Raw genomic sequence first — 27,032 nt, 5'->3', positions numbered from 1 at the left:
ATATAAGAATCTATAGAATATTAATCAACAAAAAAGTTCTAAGCTGTAAACCAATAATATGCGTGAATAAGCTGGTAATATATTAAAGTGACCTAGACCTAACTTTATCTCCTTCTTTTCTTCCACCAACTTCCATACATTTATCTCGAAGTAAATTTCAGTCTTGAAGTAAATTCATACATTTATCTCGTGCGTCTCTTCAAATTCTCCGTTAGTTACTTGGAATTCTTAGAGTTAAGATATATGAAAGCGAAGATAATCTGATATAATGTTTGTTTACATCCAAAAGCAAATACTAGTTCAGCAAGCAGTACTAACAGGAAATTTTACACAAATAGAGCCAAACGCATGCCCATTTTACATGGCTGAAAGCCAATTGATACAAACGTTACATCCAGTAACTTACGTAGATGAACCAACAGAAGATACATGCATACATAGGTTGAGGACAATAACGCCTAGTTCATAAAAAGGATGGATCATTAAGAGCTCTTATTAATTTCTTACTACATGATACATTTATTAACCTAGGTAGATAGCTTGGTTTTCATGTCATCAGTTGGAAGTTGGAGGCTTGTGTGGTGGCTTCTTTGGAGGGGATTTATGGACAGGTGGCTTGTGTGAGTCCTCAATATTCTCCACAGGAGGGTAGTGGCCAGGTGGTGGCTTCTCACCCTTGCCCTTAGGAGGAGGCTTGTGGATTGGCTCGTGTTCAGGGATTGACTCCACTTCCTTAGATGGTTCATCAAAGGGAGTTGGCGGCTTGTGCTTTGGAGGAGGTGGCTTGTGTGTTGGTGGTGGCTTGTATGTGGGTGGCTTAACATCCAAGGTTTCTGCAGATTCCTCCTCCGTGGAAGGTGGTTTGTGACCGCCGGGAGGGTGGGGACCGCCAGGAGGGTAGGGACCGCCGGGAGGGTAGGGACCGCCGGGTGGTTTTTCATCGGCCGAAGTGGGAGTGGTGAAAAGCACCACTCCAAGGAGCAACAAAGCAAGCAAGAAAAAAGTTTTACTCATCTTAATTAAGTTGATGTTTGCTGGGTGAAAACCTTGAGCAATTGCATGGCTTTTATAATGAGCTAAGCCCAGTAAGAGAACAACACGTGCTGTTTTTTCTTTTGTGGTATGTTGTTGAAGACCTATATACTAAGATGGATAAATTTCTTCGCATGGATCCCACGCCCAGGTTAGAAGTTTGAATTTTTAGTAACGGTCTGAGATTAAGTATACTATGGGTCCCCTGCTTTCTCTGCACTAGTCAATTCCCATTTATCTTCTTCCCATACTTTGATGAAAAAGAAAACAAGATAGAATATGTTAATATACAGAGTTGATATATATTATGTTGTTCTAGATACATAATAGTGCAACAGCTCAAACAGATATGGATCGATGTGTCGTATTCTGGTTATGAATCTGAATGTAGCCGGTTTTGTGGTTGAAATTCGAAATAAGAGGCATATACGTAATTGACTATTTGTAAATTTAGCAGAGTGCTAATAATATGATATAGAAGAGTAGTTTCAGCTGTAAAGTTTTGATCTCAACTTAAGTTCCATTTCTATGCGTGCTTTCTGGTGTAAGTTTTAGTGAGAAAACTGTGGTGAAATGGAAATTAGGCCATAGTTTCTGAAATTTGCAGCTAGCTAGGCATGGATCCAAATCAAACTGGTTTAAGCTTGAAAACTAACTCGGTTTGAGTCCGATTCATTTAGTTTGAATTTAAACCGAGTTCAAGATTTAATTTATTTTTTAAACCAAATTAAACTAGAACTAAAAAGAATTTAATTCAGTTCAATTTGGCTTGTGATGGATGTCAAGCTTCATTTTTGTGACCTCATCACAAGTCTGTATCAAATTGCCAATATTTATTTTCAAAGCAATGGGATGAAAAACTTATCAAATCATTAAAATTTACTATTAATTAATTATATTATCTGAACTAATGGCACCATGATCGAATCCTTTGCCAATGGAATATTTCAAGCATATCCCGACATAGTGGAACTATGGATGCTGCGACTGTGATTGGTGTTAAGAGGCAGAAACCTGTCGGTTCCGATGCATAGGCTTGTTTTCATACTGCACAGTCATATTGCCCGAATAAGACCATTTTAGCTGCCGTATCAAATATAGTATAATATTGTATATTATGATTTTTAAAAGGTAAAATATTAATAAAATAATAAAAAACTTAATTTATACCCCATCATTCTAAAAACTATTAAATACTCCTAAAAATTTAAATTTTCTCAAATGAACCCACATTATATTTTTTTTTTTTTTTAAATTTATCGATTCATATTGATAATAGGTCTTATATTATACTAATTTAACACATTTTATGATATATATCATTTTTCATATGTATAATATTATATTATAGATAGATATCATGCATTATAGAATACTGATAACTATAGCCTTTAGTGAGCTTAGACAATATAAAACTCTACTTATAAAACTTCAAACCCTAGTTAGTAATACAAGAATGTGAAAAAAAAGGATATGCAAATTATACGAGGGTGATACGGCGAATAATGAAAAATAGATTTGTAAAAAAAGTCCTTAAAATTTACATATAGAACATGTATATATAAGTTTAATATGACACATTATCAATAATACGTTTCTAAAATTACAGTAATATATCATAACAATTTTAATACTTTTCATAAATCTTTTATTGAAAATTAATATAACAATTCAAATATAAAATATTTAATTAACTATTAAACCTAATATAATGTAATACATTATCAAAATTCTTTATACAATAAGTAATATACTAGTCAATTGGAAAAAGTAAACAAATTAATCAATTTAAATTTCAGACTTTAGATCAAAGTGAATCTATGTACAGGCTATAAGGAAGAAAAACACAAAATTAAGATTGAAAATTAAGAAAGAAATGTTGTTGGGTTTTTTTTAAATGGTAGTGGTATTTTTGTAAATAACTAAAAATAGAAGAGACAATTTATACCTTAAGTTTAGTCAAAAAGCCAAAAATATAACAAACATAAAATATGATGTATAATTTGTGTTTAATATGGGAATGGTATAAAATACACATTTGATATATTTTAAATTTAAAAATTCTTTTGAACAAATTTAATATATAAATAATATATGAATAATACACGTATTTATTAATTAGCGTCATACTCCCAGATTCATCGTGTCTTTCAAGGATATTTTTTTTTTCATCCTCAAGGAAAGCCAAGTCTCAAGCACACAAGGAATCATCTCTGGACATTCCAATAATTTTAACATTACCAATTCAAGTCATTAACCTAAGTCACAATTGTATATGTCCATGTCCATTTTAGCTCAAGCCAAGCCAGGCTCCAACTCACATTCACAGCAAAAGCAAAAGCCTGCAACTTGGATCCCGCGGGCTACAAGGAAACCAACCACCAAAGGCGAAAACAAACTAAGGAAATTCATATCATGGTTTCCATTCTGTAACTTGCAGCAGACCCAGACAGGAGGACACCGACAATTGCAACATTCTGCCGCAAGCAACTCCAAAGCGTAAGAAGGCCAATACACAGCAGGCATGCTACCAAACAAGAACCCCAGACGGCACACAAAGGAAGCCAATAGAGTAACCAAGGCTGAAGCACCGCACCAGAAAGAGAAAACAGAAATTCCACACCAAGCAGAATCCGCCACAAGCAAACAAAGACAGCAACAAGAAGGCAGAACTGGAAATTAAGCTGGACACCTAGCCAGCGACAACTGCCAGATATCGGCACCAACATCATCAAAATCACAGACACAGATGCAAAACAGTAGCAGCACACTCCAGGCGACCACGCTCAGGACACCCTCGGAAGAAGAGCTGCAAGGAAAAACTGCAGAAGCCACAGCTACCGACATGACAAATGACAATTGGAGTGTTGAAAACAAACTAAGAAAACTCAAGAGAATAACCACCAACAGCTACCGAGACAAGTGTTGAAACCAGGAGAAGAGCCTTCCATCCATCAGCAGTGGCATAGGTGAGCTCGAAAGTATTAGTGTTGCAACCAGGGAGAGCAGCAGCCTAGACCAAGACAACAGAAATCGCCAGCTCCCTAGATCAGCTACTAGAGGATCTCAGATCAAAACCATCAACAGAATTGGCAACAAGATTTAAGGAAACGGACGCAACACAGCATCTGAAAAACCCAGGCATACCAATCTTCAGAAAAAAACAATCTTAGAGCAAGAGTAAAAAAAAAAACGAGAGGATCCTGCAGAAGCATCAGGAAAACAAGCCGCCAACCCCAGGAGCCACAGCAGAATGCAGAAAAAATAAATGTCTCCAAGAATCCAGAGACAGGAGACAAGGGAGAAGCAGATAGCACCAGACACTCAAAGACCCCTGGAAGTCCAGGCTATCTACAAAATCGCAAACACTTCAGAGGCAGCATCAAGGTTTTCCAGCAGCGGCTCCACCAAGGGAGACCCGAGCCCAACAAAAATTTCAGAAATCCGCAGCAGCACTCTGAACCAGGAGGGGGTTTCTCCAATAAAGACAAAGATAAGGATGGAAATGATCAAAATCCTCACAATTGGAAACCGACAAAGGTGGAAATGAGAACAGCTAAAATCCCACAGTCATATCGCTTACTCGTTCCCTCTCTTGCCTGTCCCCTCCTCATTTCATCCCCTTCTCCACGTATTTTCTACATTTTTACATTTGAATTCAACATTTTTTTTAATTATTATAAATTTGTTTTAATATCTAATAAATATTTTATCATTTTATAGTAAAGATAGGTTACAAGAATAAGAGGAAAAGGGAAGAAAAATTCTACAAGAAGGGAACAAAGATTCTCCGTCATCTTCATAGTAGAGTCAGGGTAGGGATAGAAAAAGATTTTCTTAACAAAAATTTAAATTAAAATTAAAATATTTAAGTGCTTTCTATCCCATTGTCCCCTCCACTTGTACTAGTGAAAGTATACTGTAACTCACTCAATTTTAGGTGGCACTAAGCAATACTAATTTAAATAAATCATAATATAAGAAAAGGAAGAAGCAAAATAGAACAAGATTATCCCCACAATTCTTATATGTGATAATTTATCAATAAAATTATATGTATTTACTTTGAATACATAAATAAATATATATTTTTATATATTATCAAATAATCAAATGATTTTAAAATTAATCACATAATAATACATATAAATAAATATTTATTTGTATTCTCAAAATATATATATATATAATATTATTTATAATATATATAGAAAGAGAGAAACACACACGTTATTTAATATGCGTGTCTTTTTCTGAAGATCTTTTATATGTCGACAAATGCACTCTAGCCTTAGACTTAGTGAATAGTTTGATAAAGCTAACAATGGCTTTTCTCCGTTTCTCACCTCCAATACTGACCCTTTGACACCTTCTGGACAAGAATTGGACTATACATATCATCTGATTTCTTGTTTCTTTGTATTGTATGAGTTGTAATCGACATTTGAAATGGTATTTTGAATGTCATTTTTCAAATAAAATTATATTATATATTTAAAATTGGTATATTATCTTAAATAATATATTCTATACAAATTAGACAGTAAATTTGGGAGAGTATGTTAATATAATAATCTATAGAATATTAATCAACAAAAAAATTCTAGACTGTAAACCAATAATATACGTGAATCAGCTGGTAATATATTAAAGTGACCTATACCTAACTTTATCTCCTTCTTTTCTTCCACCAACTTCCATACCACGTATGCCATTTTCCTCATACAGTCTGATATTTTTTAACATATTTATATAATGGCTGACGTTAACAGTGTCAGTTCAGATGCTGCTGTAGTGAATTAGTACCCAATAATTTAAACTGCATTAGAGAAAAGGGTATTTTAGCTAAAATGAATTGGACTTCCAAGTTGAAATTTCAGTCTTGAAGTAAATTCATACATTTATCCCGTGCTTCTCTTCAAATTCTCCCGTTAGTTACTTGGAATTCTTAGAGTTATGACATATAAAAGCGAAGATAATCTGATAATATGTTTTACATCCGAAAGCAAATACTAGTTCAGCAAGCAGTACTAACAGGAAATTTCACATTAATAGAGCCAAACGCATGCTCATTTTATATGGCTTAAACCCAATTGATACAAACGATACAGCCAGTAACTTAGGTACATGAACCAACAGAAGATACATGCATACATAGATTGAGGACAATAATAATGACTAGTTCATAAAAAGGATGGATCATTAAGAGCTCTTATTAATTTCTTACTATCTGATAGGTTTATTAATCCAGGTAGATAGCTTGGTTTAATGTCATCAGTAGGAAGTTGGAGGCTTGTGTGGTGGCTTCTTTGGAGGGGGTTTATGGACAGGTGGTTTGTGTGAGTCTTCAATATTCTCGACAGGAGGGTAGTGGCCAGGTGGTGGCTTCTCACCCTTGCCCTTAGGAGGAGGCTTGTGGATTGGCTCGTGTTCAGGGATTGACTCCTCTTCCTTAGATGGTTCATCGAAGGGAGTTGGCGGCTTGTGCTTTGGTGGAGGTGGCTTGTGTTTTGGTGGTGGCTTGTATGTGGGTGGCTTACCATCCAAGGTTTCTACAGATTCCTCCTCCGTGGAAGGTGGTTTGTGACCAGGCGGTCTGTGACCGCCAGGTGGTTTGTGACCGCCGGGTGGTTTGTGATCGGCCGAAGTGGGAGTGGTGAAAAGCACCACTCCAAGGAGCAACAAAGCAAGCAAGAAAAATGTTTTACTCATCTTAGTTAAGTTGATGTTTGCTGGGTGAAAAACTTGAGCAATTGCATGGCTTTTATAATGAGCTAAGCCCAATAACACAACAACACGTGTTGTTTTGTATTCCGTGATATGCTGTTGAAGACCTATATACTAGGATTAATAAATTTCTTCGCATGGATCCCACACCCAGTTGAAAAGTTTGAATATTTAGCAAGGGTTGAGATTTAAGTATAAGAGGTGTCCCCTGCTTTCTCTGCGCTTGTCAATTCCCTTTTCTCTTCTTCATGTATTCAGATGAAAAACAAAACAAGATAGAATATGTTAATAATATACAGGGTTGATATATATCATGTTGTTGTAGGCACATAATAGTGCAACAGCTGAAACAGATATGGATCGATGTGTCGTGTTCTGGTTATGATTCTGAATGTAGCTCGTTTTGTGGTTGAAATTCAAAATAAGAGGCATATACGGAATTGACTATTTTTGTAAAGTTAACAGAGTGTTAATCACCCGAAAAATAAAAGTTAGAAGCGTTAATAATAGAAAATGTCATATGCATATGTTTTAAATATATAAAATGAGTATATAGATGATATATTATCATATAATTAAATATTATTTTATTTTTAATTTAAAATTATTTCATTATAAGATAATATATTATTTATATACCTATTTTATATATTTAAAATACATATACATAATTTTATTGTTAACAATATAGTACATAGATGAGTAGTTTCTGCTATGAAGTTTTGATCTCAACTTTAGTTCCATTTCTATGCGTGGCTTCTGGTGTAAGTTTTAGGAAGGAAAGTGAGGGGAAATGGACGAAATTAGGCCATAGTTTCTTAAATGTGCAGCTAGGGATAGAGTTAAAGTGAGCTAGCTAGCTCACCACAATTTACATTTGATTAATTTTAATTTAAAACGAATTCGAGTTAAGAGGTTTAATTCGTTTTTTAAAATTTAAATCCAATTGTATGTTGGATAGATAGTTTGATTTAGTTCAAATTTAACTTATAATTCGATTTGAATTATATTAAACAATTACTAAAACGATATCATTTTTTAATTATTGATAAATATAATGATATTATTTTATTAATGAGACATAAGTTTAAATCATAAATCTAAATTATAAATCTGAACTATATATTTAAACGATACATTCAAGCTAAATCATTTTTATTTAAATCAAAATCAAATAATTTTTTAATTTTAGCTTAACAAAGTCAAATCGAACTATTTTTTATTCGAATTAAACTTAAGTTAAAAGGTTTTTATGCTCGGTTCTATTCATCAACTTCATTGATTCTCAAAGCACCTATTTTTTAAGCAAATCAATGGATTAAATTCAAATATGTTTCATACATAGCTAGAGTTGGATTCAAACTGAGTCAAGCTTAAACTCGTTTACGCTTGAGCTTGGCTTGACTTTAGTAGAACTAAACTTGAGTTTGAGCTCATTTCAAAAGTGTTCAAACTCTGCTCGTTTGATAGTAGTTGAGCTTGAGTTCGATTTGAATTGAGTTTTGAGTTCAATTTAATATAAAAACGATATCATTTTGATGCATATTAGTCAAAATAATGTCATTTTAATCAATTCATATCGAATTTTTTAAATTTTCAAACTTTATGAGTCAAACACCCCTAAAATTTGAGCTCACTTGAACATAGCTCATTTTGAGCTAATTCTAGCCAAACTCAAGTTTGAACAAACTTCATTTAAATTCAACTCCAAACATAGCAACTTCATTGATAGATGGCAAGCTTCATTTTTGTGATCTCGTCACCAAGTTGCATCAAATTGTTAATTTTTATTTGAAAAAAAAAAATTATACATATCTATTTTAAGTATATAAATATATACATAATTTATGTATATTAATATGTAATAAATAATTTTAAATAAAAAATAAAATAACATTTACTCATATAATAATATATAAAAAAATATATATATTTATATATTTAAAATACGTATAAATAGTATTACTCAAATGCCGGATGAAAAAGTTATCAAATTGTCAAATCATTAAAATTTATTATTACTTAATTACATTATCTGAACTAATGGCGCCTTAATCGAATCCTTTGCCATTAGAATATTTTAAGCATATCGCACATGGGGGAACTATGGGTGCTGCTGCGAGTGTGATTGGTGTTGGAGAGACAGAAACCTGATGGCTGCCATGTATAGGCCTTTTTAAGTATTGATCAACCACATTGGGCCCAAATAAGCCCATTCTAGCTGCCATTCTTAGTGGGTTTACTCAATGTAAAGATCTACTTCAAAAGCTTCAGGCTCTCAGCTCATTATGTCTTTCAAGTTTGGGCTTTTTTTTTTCCACATAAATATGATAATGAGTTGTGCAGCACTTTGATCTGTAATGTCAGCTCAATAATGCAATTTCTCAACGTATTGAATGTGGAAATACAACTGTTACCAATTAAGCTAGTGCAATTATATAATTTGTTCCATTCAGCACGGATGATTCGAAGTTACCTCCATTTTCGGGCATCGTTATTTAGAGGGAGGGCAAGGAGCCCAAACCCCATTGCTTATTACTTTTTTCCTGTTCATGAGAAATAGAGATAACAATTCCCTCTATAAAACTGGGTCTTCGCTCTACCTTTTTTAAGCAGTGAGAATATTTTCCTAATAAAGATAGAACAGGGACGAAGGTGATAAAATCTGTGTAGTTGGAGATAAAGATATCCCCTCGTTGGTTCGACTCCTCTTTTATATATTTTCTAAATTTTGACATATTAAATTATCTTTAAAAGTTTTAAATTATTATATAAATATCATGAAACTTAATAAATATTTCTTTATTTTTCTAATGAAAATGAGGAAGGAAAAGTATAAAGAATTTCTCTCGTGGGAAGCGATAAGAATTCTTCGTCATCTCTTAATCAAGGATAGGGCAAAAATGGAGAAAGGTTTTTTCTATAAAAACAAAGACGGGTATTAAGGTATTCGACCCTAACCCATCTTGTTGTCATATCTAATTAGACACGTCAATTGGGCCGGGTTGAATGGAGGCCTGGCACGAAGCACGGAAAAAAAGCACTGCACGAGAAAGCCCGATCTGGTACTGTAGCGTATCGGGTTAGGCCGAGCCTCGGACTTTAATATTAAGCCCATGGGCTGACCCGGCCCAATCCGATACTGTTTAGATATATTTTTTTTTAAATTTTTGCTGGCAAAAGCAAGGCTTCTGCCTTCTGTCGCAAGGCAGAGGGAAACAAGCCTTCTGCCTTATAGCAGAAGCCTTGGCCTTTATTTTTTTTTTTAAATTTTTTAATTAATTTATTTTTTTATATAAACCTATTTAATTTTTCTTCATTTTCACTTTCATTTACAAATTTCTAGTCTTAATTATTTTATAATATTTTCAATCTCATTTTCTCTCATTAATTATCTTTTAGAAGATATCTGAATTCATAAATAATAATTCTTTGTGTTTATAATTTTATTTTAATTTTAATTTTATCATTACAAAATATTACAAATAAATCAAGTATCAAATGAATTCAATCCATTTTAAGATTATCATAGTATATATTTATTTATGTTTTATAATTTGAAAAATAATTTATGTTTAAAAATTTTAAATAATTTTTTAAAAAATATTTAAAGCTTGGCCCGACCCATTAAGGCCCATTTTTATATGGGTCAGGCCTTTGGCCTTTATATATTAATGGATCAGCCCTGCCCGAAAGGCCATCATTGTTTGGGCTTTAGGTCCGACCCGACCCATTAGCCCGATGGGCCGAGCCTGAGCCAACCCGGCCCGACCCATCGACAGCTCTATCTCTAATCTTCAACTACAATGCTCCATAATAATAAATATAAGGCTGAAGGACTTATTCCCATCCAAACTTTCCACTTTTCCCAAGTTTTTACTAGTTATTTTTTAAAAACTCAAATCTTCACTATATATTAAATTTTGTTAATTTTATCAAGATTAAAATCGTTATTTTAATATTTTATTTGAAAAAATAATAATTAATCTCTATTTCTCACTTTAGTATTGAAAACTAACAATTCCTCCCAATATAATTTTAAGGTTCCTAAAGTTAATATATTTTAGGGTTAACAATGTCTCTCTCAAAGTTCAAAACATTTCACTTACAACCCTAAAAATTTATTCCCTTTGTCTGATAACCATTCATCTTGGCATGTCGTTAACTCCACAACCGGAACCTCCTCTTCCTCCCCAGTGGTTTTTCAACACGAAAACTACCAAAAATCTGACTAAAATGGTTTGTCACTACTAATCTGTGCGAATTGCACAAGCCAACTAGACATGTCAAGGTCCATGACAACTCGAGCCTTAACTAACATCTACAAACCAAAAAAATTCTTTTTACATAGCAACTAAACACCTCGCTCCATCACCTCTTGAACCCACCTCAGTCACACAAGCTCTAAGTGATTCAAACTAGCATCTTGCATTGTCCAAAGAATTTAATGCTTCATTAAAGAATGACACTTGGGAACTTGTGCCTTTTCCCCCAAACAAAAATGTCGTTGGTTGTACATGGGTTTTATTTATCAAACAGAATTCGAACGAGACAATAACCAAAGACAAAGCAAGAATTATAGCAAAAAGGTTTCATCAATGCTTTAGTGAGGAGTACTCTGAGAAACCACCATTCGGGTGATCTTGACTCTTGGAATTTCCAAAAGATGGTCAATCAAATAGTTAGATGTAAGTAATGCATTTTTGCATAGTTCTATCTCTAAAGAAATTTTCATGGATCATTTTCTTGGCTTTGTTAACAAAGACAATCTAATGCACGTCTATAAGTTAAAAAAATTGTTCTATGGCTTGAAGTAGACACCAAGAACATGGTATCAAGAACCAAAATCCTTTCTTGTTCAATATGGTTTTCACAACTGAGACAGATGCTTCTCTTTTTACTTATAAGTTAATGGAGTAATTGTATACCTTTTAGTATGTGTTGATGACCTAATTGTTATAGGAAACAACTCCAACATTATTGATTAGTTTATTGTTGCCCTGTCAACAAAATTTTTAGTCAAGAATTTAGGAACATTGAAACTTTTCCTTGGCATTAAAAATATTCTTGTCAATGGTAGATTGTTCCTCAATCAACACAAATACATTCAGGAGCTCTTAGAGCCAACCAAAATGCTTAGTGCCAAAAAGGTGTCTACTCCCATCCACCATTGGTTCTAGATGATGCTTTTTCTCTAATTGACTCAAAACTTTATCAAAGTGTTACTGGGTCATTGCAATATCTGTTGTTTACCAATCGGACATCGCATATCCAGTCAACAAGCTTGCTCAGTTTATGAAAGAGAATGGGAAGAAAATGAAGCATAGATGACATACATGTTACATTCAAGCAAGAATTAAGCATAAAAGAAAGTAAGTAAAGTAACTATACTATTTTACCTACTCCTACCTTTCTTTCTTTGATGGAGCCAAGCCTCTCAAGTGTGAAGTCTCCAAAAAATAAAACAAAAGCATTAGGTACTAGGCCGAATTTTAGAGAGAAAAGAGAGCAGAGTTCTTTTAGTAAGAGAGTTGAATTAGATGAAATGAGTTAGGTTACTTTAAAATGAACTAAGAGTTCATTTTTATAGTGATGGCTAATTAACAATTTTAGATTTGTCATTTGGTCCCTTTAAATCGAACATTTGGGGAGCTGTGCATGCATCAAAGATTGACTATACCTTAGTATTTTTAGTAGGGGTTTTACTACTAGCATTAAATTATTTTGTAATTTTTTGTTACCAATTTATGTTCGTAATTTTAAGTCTTGCACATGAAAAACTATGATAACAATGGTTAGCATTGACTAATCAACTTTGTAATCCACTCTAATAAGAATAATTAGAGGTGTGCGAATTAGACACAAGAAAGTTTTTAAATTTGTTCAACTCACTACTCATGAACTCATGTCCATGCAATTATCACTACAAAAAGAAAATCTAACATTAGTAAAAGGAAAATAACGAATAGATAAATATTTTACCATTATAAATACTATTTTCATAATTTTAGCGATAATTATCTATACTTTCGTTAAAACTAAATTAATTTATAACTTTTACAAGAGAAAAATGGTTGTTATAAGTTTATTTCCATCATAAAAAAATTTTAATGACTAGAAAAATCTCATCATTGTCTGTTGTTATAGCTTTCTCTATTAAAAGTATTAATGAAGAGAATACTTTTAAAACTTTTTAATGATAAAAAATGGATTTTTAACAAATATTTTCACAAGAAGTCATAAATTTATTTATTTTTCATAAGAGTATAAATAATTAATAATTAAAATCATAAAAATTACACTTATAACCACTAGGTATTTATCTATTTTTTATTTTTCTTTCGTTAATGCTAGTTTTTTGTGTAATATATGTTATTAACAACTCTGAAAAAGCATTCTAATAGAACATGCACGAAAGGTTACAAGCCATGAGAAGGATTTGATTTGAAGAATTGCCAAAGAAGGATAACTATATTTTTTTGAGAGCTACCTCACTTTAAGATAAAGTTTTTTTTTTTTTTAATGAGGCATCCCACCCGAATTAAGCCGTCACATTGAACCGAAATTAACCACACCAAATAGAACAAACTCTGAATCTAATAACCGATCTCATAATTATTGAACTAGATAAGTGAATAATTTGATCTTGATATATCGTTAGAGGAGACTTGAACTCATACTCTCAAAAAAAGTTTATCTAGTCTAACGTGTCAGATGCTAGTTACATTATTCATATGACTAAGGTCTTTCTTTCTTCTTTTCCTCTTTAAGCCATACTTTATATTTATGTGTTAACTGGAGAGTTACAGTAATAAAACTGTGCAAATTCGTTCAAGGAGTTTTCATGCAACAAAAATGTTTAAAACTTAAAAGGCTCACTGGACCTTTCTTGATCCTCTCTTATAATCACATCAATTTTAACAATTACTAAACAAAATTTTGTGAGTGGTAACGCCTGGAAAGATACTTGTATGCAATTTAACTAGCAACCATAAAATATTTCAACTTATGTTTAACGCAAGTGACCATCACTTCAAAAGAAATTAATTTAATAAGGGAAAAAGACTATTTCCCACCCAAGTTTTAGCCCAATCTCTAAAGTATACCTACAACTGATGAAAAATCTAAACACCTTTCATCTCTAAACAATCATTAAGTTTTCTATTAAATGTAGGGGTTAAACTATTATTTTACTGTTTATATTCAAGTTATATAATTTTATCGCATTTTCCCCTTCAATTTTAAAAATTAACTTTTACCTTCATACCTGAACTTTGAAAAGTGACTTTCACCCCTTCAAATCCCTAATTTTTTTTTTCACTCTCTCTCTACCCACTGGCAACGATGTGGCTGGAGGGAGAGTGATGAGTGTTATTTAGATCTGGACGATGCTCGTCATCTAGAATGTATGACAAAGCATCATCTAAAATAGACAACTCTCTATCGTCTAGAATGGACGATGCTCGTCCTCTAAATCTAGATGACGATAGTCCTCTTTGGACGACAATCGTCATCCAGAGGTCAACCTCTGGAAGAAAACTCCTCTGTCAAGGGTTGGCCGTCATCAGAGAAAGTGGTTGGATTTTGGGGGGGAAAAGTGAATTTTTTAAAAGTTTATTTAGGAACAAATTATTAGTTTTTCAAATTAAAAGGAGAAAATGAGATAAAATTTTAATTATTTTAATATTATTGATAAAATAACAAATTTACCCCTTAACCTTAATAGAAAATATATGGGTATGTCCTAATAGATTAAATTTTGAGTGAGTGTTTAAGTTTTTTATCATGTGTGAATATATTTTTGAGATTAAATTAAAATTTTGATGGTGTTTTTCCCATTTAATAATTGTCAACTAGAGCATCAATTGGACGGACATGACTAGGTAAACTTAAGTGACTAAATGTCATCCGTAAATTGTCAAAAACAGGCTTTAAATTTTCCAAGTAAGGCATACCAATTTCATTGATCTTGTTAATTCCCATGATTATCTTTAGAAAGAGAAAGGAACTTAAGATAATGAATAATTAATGTCATCCGTGAATTCCAACATAACACTTTACTGTAACTCTAGTTCTCCAGTGCTTAACCACAAATTTGAAAACATATATAATAGTGACAGTGAAAAATAGGGATATTAATTAAAATAGGCAACAACATTGCTGCCTAAACCTTTTTTGGTAACAATTATTCCGTTTTATCTTTTTAAGCAAATTGTATTTTTCAATCCGAAAATACCCTTATTTAATTTCTCAACGTTACCGTAGCATTTCGTCGATTAATTGTATGCTTTTCACAAAAAACATTAAAATTAAATTACCTGCATGAATAAATTTTATAATTTGAAAAAAGAAATAATTTTTTATAAAATAATTGATTGTTATATATCCAAAATAATGGATATATATAGGTTTTTCTTGAAACGGTGCATTTTCTTCTTAAACAGGTTGTTGGAATTTGGAAAGGGGTGCGGGAAGGGATTGGTGCGTTAAGAGATGCGGAAATTTGAAAAAGGGTGCGGAAATTTTGAAAGGGGTGCGGAAATCTTGCAAAGGTGTGCGAAAGTGGGTGCGGGAATAGGGCTGCGAGAATTTGGTAAGGGGTGTAGCACTTTGGTAAGGGGTGCGGGTGTGGGTGCGGGTGCGGGTGCAGGCGCGGGCGCGGGTGCGGGCGCGCACGCGCTGGTGCTTGCTTTCGGGCACGTGCGCACTATTGCGTGGGTGCGAGCGCCCTTACGCCGGTGCGTACAGGCGCCTGTGCGCTAGGACTGCGTACGGGCGCACGCACCTGCAATCTTCCAGCAAATTATCGTACCCTTTCGACAATTCCTGCACCCATTCACCAATTGCCACACCCTTTAGCCAATTGTGGCACCCTTTCGGCATTTCCCGCACCCGTTCAATAATTCTCGCACCCCGTTCAGCAATTCTCGCACCCTTTAGCCAATTCCCGCACCCTTTCAGTAATTCCCACACCCGTTCAACAATTCTTGCACCCTTCCACGCACCTTTTCAGCAATTGCGTGAAAGGGTGCAACAATTGGCTAAAGGGTGCAGCAATTGTTGAAAGGGTGCGGGAATTACCGAAAGGCCTCGACAAGGGTGTAGGGCACGTGGCACGGTACGCTGAGTGATGAAATTATAAAATTATTAAGAAATGTCAGACATGCAATTCAAAACGTCAACCAAGCCAGGAGGATCGACAGTCTCGCCAAAACCAAAATTTTACCCATGCATCATTCACCGTCGTCGGAAAACATCACGGCAATGTTGTTTGAGTCGTCTTAGGTATATATTTATTGCTAACACTGATTCTGCTTTGGGACACTGGATGAGATTTAGGTTTTCGTTTTGTCTTTCATTTGATGCATGGATGTAGATTAGTTAGTTGATTACAGTTTTGATTATATGATTGATTTTGCCGATTTGACTGTGTTGGCTTAAAATATGCGATTTTGCCGATTAATTGTGTTGGTTTGTAGTTATGGGAGGAGGAGATGTTATTTTGGAGTGTCGATTTGCATGTTCACACCGTTAACACACACATTCACACTTACAGACCATCATTGACACCTTCCTGGTGCCGATTTGCATGTTCACACTGTTAACACACACATTCACACCTGCAGACCACCGTTGACACCTTCCCAGTGCCGATTTGCATTTTCACACCGTTAACACACACATTCACACCTACAGACCACCGTTAACACCTTCTCGACCACTCCCCTTCTCCCGCACCCGTTCACACTTTCCGACACCTTTTCACATATACATGCACCCCTTACACTTGCACGCACCCTCAACGCATCCACGTACCCCTTAACCATTTTGTCGCACCCCTTCACACTTTATCGTACCCTTTCACAATTTCCCGCACCCCTTAACACTTTGCCATAACCCTTTGCATTTCCACGCACCCATTTCACATTTTCCCACACCACTTAACATTTGCCGCACCTCTTTGCACTTCCACGCACCCGTTAATATTTTCCCGCACCCTTTTGGTAATTTCCACACCCTTTCGACAATTGTCACACCTTTTCAGAAACTATCGCACCCTTTCAGAAATTGTCGTACCCTTTCAGAAATTGTCGTAACCTTTCAACAATTTTTGCACCCTTTCGACATTGCTGCTGCACCTTTTCCGTAATTGCCACACCTTCCACGCACCCGCAATGCTTATCGCACCCTTTCACAAATTCCCGCACCCATTTCCAAATTATCGACCATTTCCGCACCATTTCTCAAATTTCCGCAAGGTTTCCACACCCCTTTCCAAATTATCCACCATTTCTGCAGCTTTTCTCAAATTTCTGTAAGGTTTTCGCACCCCTTTCCAAATTATCGACCATTTCCACACCATTTCTCAAATTTCCGCAAGGTTTCTGCACCCCTTTCCAAATTATCCACCATTTCCGCAGCCTTTTTCAAATTTCCGCAAGGTTTCCGCACCCATTTCCAAATTAACAACCATTTCCGCACCCTTTCTCAAATTCCCGCAAGGTTTCAAAGCATCCATTCCCTTCTCGCACCCCTTTCCAAATTCCCGCATCTCTTCACTGCAACCTGTTTGAAAATAAAACGCACCATTTCAAGAAAAACGTATTGTTTTAAATATATCCGTTATTTTTCATATATAAAAATAAATTATTTTATAAAAAATAAAATTTAATCTATTTTTCATTACAGATAAATTAAAGAAAAATATATTATTTTTTATATATCCATTATTTTTTATATATAAGAATAAATTATTTTATAAATATTAATTTCTTTTTTAATTTATAAATTTTATTCATTTCAGGTAATTTAATCTTAATGATTTTCGTGAAAGGTAATCAATTAATCAACGAAAGGCAAGTGTTGCGTTTGAAAAATTAGACTAGGGATATTTTTGGAATGAAAAAGATGGTTTGCTTAAAAAGGTAAAATGAAATAATTGTTGTCGAAAAAGGTTTAGGCGGGAATGTTGTTGTCTATTTTAATTAATATCCCTGAAAAATATATTTTGAGAATAAATTTTTTCTCACCCAATGTTTGTAGTTATCACAGTTCTCACCTTTGAATTTTTAAATGTCAAATTTTCAGTCAAAATATAACTCATTAACAGAAAAGGGTTTTATCACAATATTAGGCATATAAATTACTCTATCATCCCAAATATATTTTTTTAATATCTCATTTTGATCATAAAAGTGATCATCAACAATTTGATCAGATTTGACATGATTCGCATTAGCCAAGGTGCATCCTAATAATCCATTGTTGGCCAATTTTTTTTTTTTTTTTAATTTTGAAGAGTTAAATAACTTTTGTCTCTTTTTACAATTAGTTTCTACTAATGGACCTGTTTTGGGTAAGCGTTTGTAGTTTAACCGCTAAGTTGTCAGAATTATGGTTTTCGCAAACATATTTGGATGAAAAATGATAATTTATTCTATTTTTAAATATATCTTTCCAATTTTTAATGAAATAAGAACGTTTAGTTTCAAAAGCTTGTCAAAATTCTTCATCATCGATAACAAAGCATGGAGTCCACGGTGAAAATGAATAATTTTTCTTTCGGGTTAGGCATTGAAGAGGAATCTGTCACTACTGACAATTAATATACTCAATGATAGCTGCCAATCTTGAATGTTTAGCTAAATCTGCTCCTGGGCAGGTATGATATATTGTCCAAGTGGCTATTGCATGACATCTATCCACGACTTTCCGTTCTTTGTTTATCCATTGGCATGAACTAATACATTAATTTATAATTCATTAGAATTTGTAGCATGTAATAAGGTTTATACTATGTCGAAGTTACATTATTTGATAGCCAACAGTTATTAGGTACATATTAAATTAATAATTAACGAACCAATCACTTACAAGTGACACTGCAAATCTTGGACTTGGAGATAGCAATTTAGTTTACTAAACTAGGTCTTTGGACCGCACTCTTTTGATGATGAGGGGATTTTCTAATAAAGACGAAGAAGAGATAGATATGGATAGAATTCTCATAGTTGGGGATAAGACGAGGATGAAAATGAGGATGATTAAAATCTCACAATAAGGAATGAGGATAAATGTATCTCTTACTCATCCACTTTCTAGCCCATCCCCTCATTGATGCTCAATATCAAACTGATGATATCTAAATTTGATGGAATCCAGATGAAGAGTCGAAACTCTTCGTCTGGATCTTCATCGTCCAAACGAAGTCAGTTTTGTCTGGACAACAATAACGACAATTCACACGAGGAGATTGGTCTCGACTGGACCATCATCATCGTCCAGACGAAACCGACTTAGTCTGAACGACAAAGATCCAAATGAAGAGTTTCGACTCTTCATTTGGATTTCATTTGGATTTTATCGAATTCAAACATTTTTAATCCGATATTGAGCACTAGAGGGAGAGACAACATCGAGAGGGAGAGAGATCGGCCATCATTGGGTAGAAATTCATCGGAGAAATTGAAAACCTTAGGTAAGGGGAAAATGTCACTTTTCAAAACTTAATTTTAGATAAAACTGTTAGTTTTTCAAATTAAAGAAGCAAAATGATATAAACTTTAACTATTATTGTTAAATAACGATATTATCCTTAATCCTAACTTAATTTTGGGGATAAATTATTAATTTTCCAAATTATGGATAGATATTTAAGTTTTTAAAAATTTGGCTAGTAAGAATTTGAGATTTCACTATACCTTAGGTGGGGCCTTTTATGTATTTCCTAAACTTTTACTTCTGAATTTCCCATAATTTTTTTGACTTCCTCGTCATCTCCATATCAGGAATGGGACAAGGACAAGAAAAGATTTTCCTTACAAAAATAAAGACAATTAGGCTAGTGAAAATGATAGTGCACTCCATTTCCAGTGGCACTAACCAGTACCAATATAAGATAAGGAAGAAGCAAAATTGGACCAGATAATCACCACAATTCTAGCCAGTGATAATATATTTATAAAACGAAACATATTTTTTTAAATATATAAATAAATAAATATATTTATATTTGTTATTAAATGGTTCAATGATTTTAAATTAAAATAAAATAATATCAAATTATATTATAATATATATAAATATATATGCAATATGACATGTCGTTTTCTAAAGATCTTTCATAATCAATTCGGGAATTATCTTATATGGCGACAATGCACTATAGCCTTAGATATAGTGAAAAGTTTGACAAACCTAACAATGGCTTTTCTCCGTTTCTCACCTTCGATACTGACCCTTTGACACCTTCTGGAAAAGAATTGGACTATACATATCACCTGATTTCTTGTTCTTCGTATTGTATGAGTTGTAATCGACATTTGAAATCGTATTCTGAATCGTATTTAAAATTGGTATATTATCTTAAATAATATATTCTATAGAAATTAGACAGTAAATTTGGGGGAGTATGTTAATATAATAATCTATCGAATATTAATCAACAAAAAAATTCTAGACTGTAAACCAATAATATGCGTGAATAAGCTGGTGTTATATTAAAGTGACATAGACCTAACTTTGTCTCCTCGTCTTCCACCAACTTCAATACCATGCATGCCATTTTCCTCATGCATTCTGACATTTTTTAAACATTTATCTCGTGCTTCTCTTCAAATTCTCCCGCTAGTTACTTGGAATTCTTAGAGTTAAGATATATGAAAGCGAAGATAATCTGATATAATGTTTGTTTACATCCAATAGCAAATACTAGTTCAGCAAGCAGTACTAACTGGAAATTTTACACAAATAGAGCCAAACGCATGCCCATTTTACATGGCTGAAAGCCAATTGATACAAACGATACATCCAGCAACTTACGTAGACGAACCAACAGAAGATACATGCATACATAGGTTGAGGACCATAATGACTAGTTCATAAAAAGGATGGATCATTAAGAGATCTTATTAATTTCTTACTACATGATACATTTATTAACCAAGGTAGATAGCTTGGTTTTCATGTCATCAGTTGGAAGTTGGAGGCTTGTGTGGTGGCTTCTTTGGAGGGGATTTATGGACAGGTGGCTCGTGTGAGTCCTCAACATTCTCGACAGGAGGGTAGTGGCCAGGTGGTGGCTTCTCACCCTTGCCCTTAGGAGGAGGCTTGTGGATTGGCTCGTGTTCAGGGATTGACTCCACTTCCTTAGATGCTTCATCAAAGGGAGTTGGCGGCTTGTGCTTCGGAGGAGGTGGCTTGTGTGTTGGTGGTGGCTTGTATGTGGGTGGCTTAACATCCAAGGTTTCTGCAGATTCCTCCTCCGTGGAAGGTGGTTTGTGACCAGGCGGTCTGTGACCGCCGGGTGGTTTGTGACCGCCGGGTGGTTTTTGATCGGCCGAAGTGGGAGTGGTGAAAAGCACCACTCCAAGGAGCAACAAGGCAAGCAAGAAAAAAGTTTTACTCATCTTAATTAAGTCGATGTTTGCTGGGTGCAAAACTTGAGCAATTGCATGGCTTTTATAATGAGCTAAGCCCAATAAGAGAACAACACGTGTTGTTTTTCTTTTGCGGTATGTTGTTGAAGACCTATATACTAAGATCGATAAATTTCTTCGCATGGATCCCGCACCCGGTTGAAAAGTTTGAATTTTTAGCAAGGGTTGAGATTAAATATACTATGGGTCCCCTGCTTTCTCTGCACCAGTCAATTCCCATTTATCTTCTTCCTATGCTTGGATGAAAAAGAAAACAAGATAGAATATGTTAATATACAGAGTTGATATATATTATGTTGTTCTAGATACATAATAGTGCAACAGCTCAAACAGATATTGATCGACGTGTCGTATTCTGGTTATGAATCTGAATGTAACCGGTTTTGTGGTTGCAATTCGAAATAAGAGGCATATACGTAATTGACTATTTGTAAATTTAGCAGAGTGCTAATAATATGATATAGATGAGTAGTTTCAGCTGTAAAGTTTTGATCTCAACTCAAGTTCCATTTCTATGCGTGCTTCCTGGTGTATGTTTTAGTCCATAGTTCCTGAAATTTGCAGCTAGCTAGGCATAGACCCAAATCGAACTGGTTTAAGCTTGAAAACTAACTCGGTTTGGGTCAGATTCATTTAGTTTGAATTTGAACCGAGTTTAATTAAAGATTTAATTTATTTTTTAAACCAAATTAAACTAGAACTAAAAAGAATTTAATTCGGTTTAACTTGGCTTGTGATAGATGTCAAGCTTCATTTTTGTGACCGCGTCACAAGTCTGTATCAAATTGCCAATATTTATTTTCAAAGCAATGGGATGAAAAACTTATCAAATCATTAAAATTTACTATTAATTAATTATATTATCTGAACTAATGGCACCATGATCGAATCCTTTGCCAATGGAATATTTCAAGCATATCCCGACATAGTGGAACTATGGATGCTGCGACTGTGATTGGTGTTAAGAGGCAGAAACCTGTCGGTTCCGATGCATAGGCTTGTTTTCATACTGCACAGTCATATTGCCCGAATAAGACCATTTTAGCTGCCGTATCAAATATTGTATAATATTGTATATTATGATTTTTAAAAGGTTAAATATTAAAATATTAATAAAATAATAAAAAACTTAATTTATATCCCGTCATTTTGAAAAATATCATAGATACTCCTAAAATTTTAAATTTTCTCAAATGAACCCACACTATATTATCATTTTCTTTAAAAAATATATCGATTCATATTGATAATAGGTTTCATATTGTATTAATTTGACATATTTTATGATATATATCATTTTTCATCTGTATAATATTGTATTATAGATATATATCATGTATTAGAAGATACTGATAACTATAACCCTTAGTGGGCTTAGACAATGCAAAGCTCTATTTATAAAACTTTAAACCCTAGTTAGTAAATACAAGAATGAGAAAAAAAGGGTACGCAAATTATACAAGGGTGATACGACGAATAATGAAAAATAGATTTGTAAAAACGATCCCTAAAATTTACATACAGAATGTATATATATGAGTTTAATATGACACATTATTAATAATACGTTTCTAAAAATACAGTAATATATCATAACAATTTCAATACTTTTCATGGATCTTTTATTGAAAATTAATATAATAATTCAAATGTAAAATATTTAATTAATTATTAAACCTAATATAATATAATACATAATCAAAATTCTTTGTACAATAAATAATGTACTAGTCAATTGAGAAAAATAAACAAATTAATCAATTTAAATTTCAGACTTCAGATCAGAGTGAATCTATGCACATGCTACAGGGAAGAAAAATACAAAATTAGGATTGAAAATTAAGAAAGAAATATTATTGGGTTTTTTTTTTTAAATGATAGTGATATTTTCGTAAATAATTAAAAATAGAAGAGACAATTTTATACTTTAAGTTTAGTCAAAAATTCAAAAAAAGCTAAAAATATGGTAAATATAAAATACGATATATAATTTGTGTTTAATATGGGAATGATATAAAATATGTATTTAATATATTTTAAATTTAAAAATTCTTTTGGACACATTTAATATATAAATAATACAAAAATCCGAACAATATGCGAATAATTCACGTATTTATAAATTAGCGTCATACTCCCAGATTCATCGTGTCTTTCAAGGATTTTTTTTTTTCACCCTCAAGGAAAGAAGGAAAGCCAAGTCTCAAGCATACAAGGAATCATCTCTGGACATTCCAATAATTTTAACATTACCAATTCAAGTCATTAACCTAAGTCACAATTGGATATGTGCATGTCCATTTTAGCTCAAGCCAAGCCAGGCTCCAACTCACATTCACAGGATAAGTAAAAGCCTGGAACTTGGATCCCGCGGGCTACAAGGGAAACCAGCCACCAAAGGCGAAAACAAACTAAGAAAATTCATATCATGGTTTCCATTCTGTAACTTGCAGCAGACCCAGACAGGAGGACACCAACAATTGCAACATTCTGCCGCAAGCAACTCCAAAGCATAAGAAGGCCAATACACAGCAGGCATGCTACCAAACAAGAACCCCAGAAGGCACACAACAGAAATCGCCAGCTCCCCAGATCAGCTACTAGAGGATCTCAGATCAAAACCATCAACAGAATTGGCAGTAAGATTTAAGGAAACGGACTCAACACAGCATCTGAAAAACTCCAGGCATACCAATCTTTAGAAAAAAACAATCTTAGAGCAAGAGTTAAAAAAACGAGAGGATCCTGCAGAAGCATCAGGAAAACAAGCCGCCAACCCCAGGAGCCACAGCAGAATGCAGAAAAAATAAATGTCTCCAAGAATCCAGAGACAGGAGACAAGGGAGAAGCAGATAGCACCAGACACTGAAAGACCCCTGGAAGCCCAGGCTATCTACAAAATCGCAAACACTTCAGAGGCATCATCAAGGTTTTCCAGCAGCAGCTCCATCAAGGGAGACCCGATCCCAACAAAAATTTCAGAATTCCGCAGCAGCACTCTGAACCAGGAGGGGGTTCTCCAATAAAGACAAAGATAAGGATGGAAATGACCAAAATTCTCACAATTGGAAACCGACAAAGGTGGAAATGAGAGCAGCTAAAATCCCAGTCATATCGCTTACTCGTTCCCTCTCTTACCTGTCCCCTCCTCATTTCATCCCCTTCACATATTTTCTACATTTTTACATTTGAATTCAACATTTTTTAATTATTATAAATTTGTTTTAATATCTAATAAATATTTTATTATTTTAAAGTAGAGATAGGTTGCAAGAATAAGAGGGGAAGGGAAGAAAAATTCTACAAGAAGGGAACAAATATTCTTCGTCATCTTCATATTGGAGCTAGAGTGGGAATAGAAAAAGATTTTCTTTACAAAAATAAAGATAAAAATTAAAATATTCGACTGTTTTCTATCCCATTATCACCTCAACTTGTACTAGTGAAAGTATACTGTACTCACTCAATTTCAGGTGACACTAACCAATACTAATTTAAATAAATAATAATATAAGAAAAAGAAGAAGCAAAATAGGACAAGATTATCCCCACAATTCTTACATGTGATAATATATCAATAAAATTATATGTATTTATTTTAAATACATAAATAAATATATATATTTATATATATTATTAAATAATTAAATAATTTTAAAATCAATCATATAATAATATAATAAATATATATTTATTTGTATACTCAAAATAAATATATATAATATTATTTATAATATACATAGAAAGAGAGAAACACACACACGTTATTTAATATGCGTGTCTTTTTCTGAAGATCTTTTATATGTCGACAATGCACTCTAGTCTTAGATTTAGTGAAAAGTTTGATAAAGCTAACAATGGCTTTTCTCCGTTTCTCACCTCCAATACTGACCCTTTGACACCTTCTGGAAAAGAATTGGACTATACATATCACATGATTTCTTGTTTCTTTGTATTGTATGAGTTGTAATCGACATTTGAAATCGTATTTTGAATGTCATTTTTCAAATAAAATTATATTATATATTTAAAATTGGTATATTATCTTAAATAATATATTCTATACAAATTAGACAGTAAGAGTATGTTAATATAATAATCTATAGAATATTAATCAACAAAAAAATTCTAAACTGTAAACCAATAATATGCGTGAATAAGCTGGTAATATATTTAAGTGACCTGTACCTAACTTTATCTCCTTCTTTTCTTCCACCAACTTCCATACCACGTATGCCATTTTCCTCATACATTTTGACATTTTTTAACATATATATATAATGGCTGACGTTAACAATATCAGTTCAGATGCTGCTGTAGTGAATTAGTACCCAATAATTTAAACTGCATTAGAGAAAAGGGTATTTTGGCTAGAATGAATTGGACTTCCAAGTTGAAATTTCAGTGTTGAAGTAAAGTCATACATTTATCTCGTGCTTCTCTTCAAATTCTCCCGTTAGTTACTTGGAATTCTTAGAGTTATGATATATAAAAGCGAAGATAATCTGATAATATGTTTGTTTACATCCGAAAACATATACTAGTTCAGCAAGCAGTACTAACGGGAAATTTCACATTACTAGAGCCAAACGCATGCTCATTTTATAGGGCTTAAACCCAATTGATACAAACGATACAGCCAGTAACTTAGGTACATGAACCAACAGAAGATACATGCATACATAGATTGAGGACAATAATGATGACTAGTTCATAAAAAGGATGGATCATTAAGAGCTCTTATTAATTCTTACTAGATGATAGGTTTAATAATCCAGGTAGATAGCTTGGTTTAATGCCATCAGTAGGAAGTTGGAGGCTTGTGTGGTGGCTTCTTTGGAGGGGATTTATGGACAGGTGGCTTGTGTGAGTCCTCAATATTCTCCACAGGAGGGTGGTGGCCAGGTGGTGGCTTCTCACCCTTGCCCTTAGGAGGAGGCTTGTGGATTGGCTCGTGTTCAGGGATTGACTCCTCTTCCTTAGATGGTTCATCGAAGGGAGTTGGCGGCTTGTGCTTTGGTGGAGGTGGCTTGTGTTTTGGTGGTGGCTTGTATGTGGGTGGCTTACCATCCAAGGTTTCTACAGATTCCTCCTCCGTGGAAGGTGGTTTGTGACCAGGCGGTCTGTGACCGCCAGGTGGTTTGTGACCGCCGGGTGGTTTGTGATCGGCCGAAGTGGGAGTGGTGAAAAGCACCACTCCAAGGAGCAACAAAGCAAGCAAGAAAAATGTTTTACTCATCTTAGTTAAGTTGATGTTTGCTGGGTGAAAAACTTGAGCAATTGCATGGCTTTTATAATGAACTAAGCCCAATAACACAACAACACGTGTTGTTTTGTATTCCGTGATATGCTGTTGAAGACCTATATACTAGGATTAATAAATTTCTTCGCATGGATCCCACACCCAGTTGAAAAGTTTGAATATTTAGCAAGGGTTGAGATTTAAGTATAAGAGGTGTCCCCTGCTTTCTCTGCGCTTGCCAATTCCCTTTTCTCTTCTTCATGCACTCAGATGAAAAAGAAAACAAGATAGAATATGTTAATAATATACAGGGTTGATATATATCATGTTGTTGTAGGCACATAATAGTGCAACAGCTGAAACGGATATGGATCGATGTGTCGTGTTCTGGTTATGATTCTGAATTTAGCTCGTTTTGTGGTTGAAATTCAAAATAAGAGGCATACACGGAATTGACTATTTTTGTAAAGTTAACAGAGTGTTAATCACCCGAAAAAATAAAAGTTAGCAGCGTTAATAATAGGGAATGTTTTATGCATGTGTTTTAAATGCATAAAATGAGTATATTGATAAATATATCATTATATAATTAA

At 33.8% G+C, this 27,032-nt stretch overlaps 2 protein-coding genes across 3 annotated transcripts; both read right to left on the bottom strand.

The window, feature by feature from the left end:
* Window positions 1-242: 242 nt before the first annotated feature.
* Window positions 243-21,187, bottom strand: LOC123212439 (proline-rich 33 kDa extensin-related protein-like). 2 transcript variants are annotated; one of them, XM_044631580.1, is made up of 2 exons: window positions 20,755-21,187; window positions 243-650 (listed from the first exon to the last, which is right to left on the bottom strand). In XM_044631580.1, the coding sequence occupies exons 1-2, from the start codon at window positions 21,165-21,167 to the stop codon at window positions 629-631; spliced, it is 435 nt and encodes a 144-aa protein (XP_044487515.1). In that variant the 5' UTR covers window positions 21,168-21,187; the 3' UTR covers window positions 243-628. The 2 variants fall into 2 exon arrangements, with proteins under 2 accessions (XP_044487515.1, XP_044487514.1); XM_044631579.1 differs by having other exon boundaries at window positions 243-846; window positions 21,021-21,187.
* Window positions 21,188-25,998: 4,811 nt separating this feature from the next.
* LOC123211613 (proline-rich 33 kDa extensin-related protein-like) lies at window positions 25,999-26,436 on the bottom strand. Its single transcript, XM_044630409.1, has one exon. The coding sequence runs from the start codon at window positions 26,434-26,436 to the stop codon at window positions 25,999-26,001; it is 438 nt and encodes a 145-aa protein (XP_044486344.1).
* Between the last annotated feature and the right edge of the window lie 596 nt (window positions 26,437-27,032).

Source organism: Mangifera indica, chromosome 3, assembly GCF_011075055.1.
Source record: "Mangifera indica cultivar Alphonso chromosome 3, CATAS_Mindica_2.1, whole genome shotgun sequence".
NCBI classification, from domain to species: domain Eukaryota; kingdom Viridiplantae; phylum Streptophyta; class Magnoliopsida; order Sapindales; family Anacardiaceae; genus Mangifera; species Mangifera indica.
The sequence above is the reverse complement of the archived record's forward strand: the minus strand, read 5'-3'. Positions and strand labels throughout refer to the sequence as shown.

Bases quoted from the DNA above. Each gene is read 5' to 3' on its own strand.
- LOC123212439 (XM_044631579.1), bottom strand. From the start codon at position 21,167: ATGAGTAAAACTTTTTTCTTGCTTGCCTTGTTGCTCCTTGGAGTGGTG. The intron at 847-21,020 runs GAGGAATCTGCA...CCTTCCACGGAG, and splicing joins ACAAACCACCTTCCACGGAG to GAGGAATCTGCAGAAACCTT.
- LOC123211613 (XM_044630409.1), bottom strand. From the start codon at position 26,436: ATGAGTAAAACATTTTTCTTGCTTGCTTTGTTGCTCCTTGGAGTGGTG.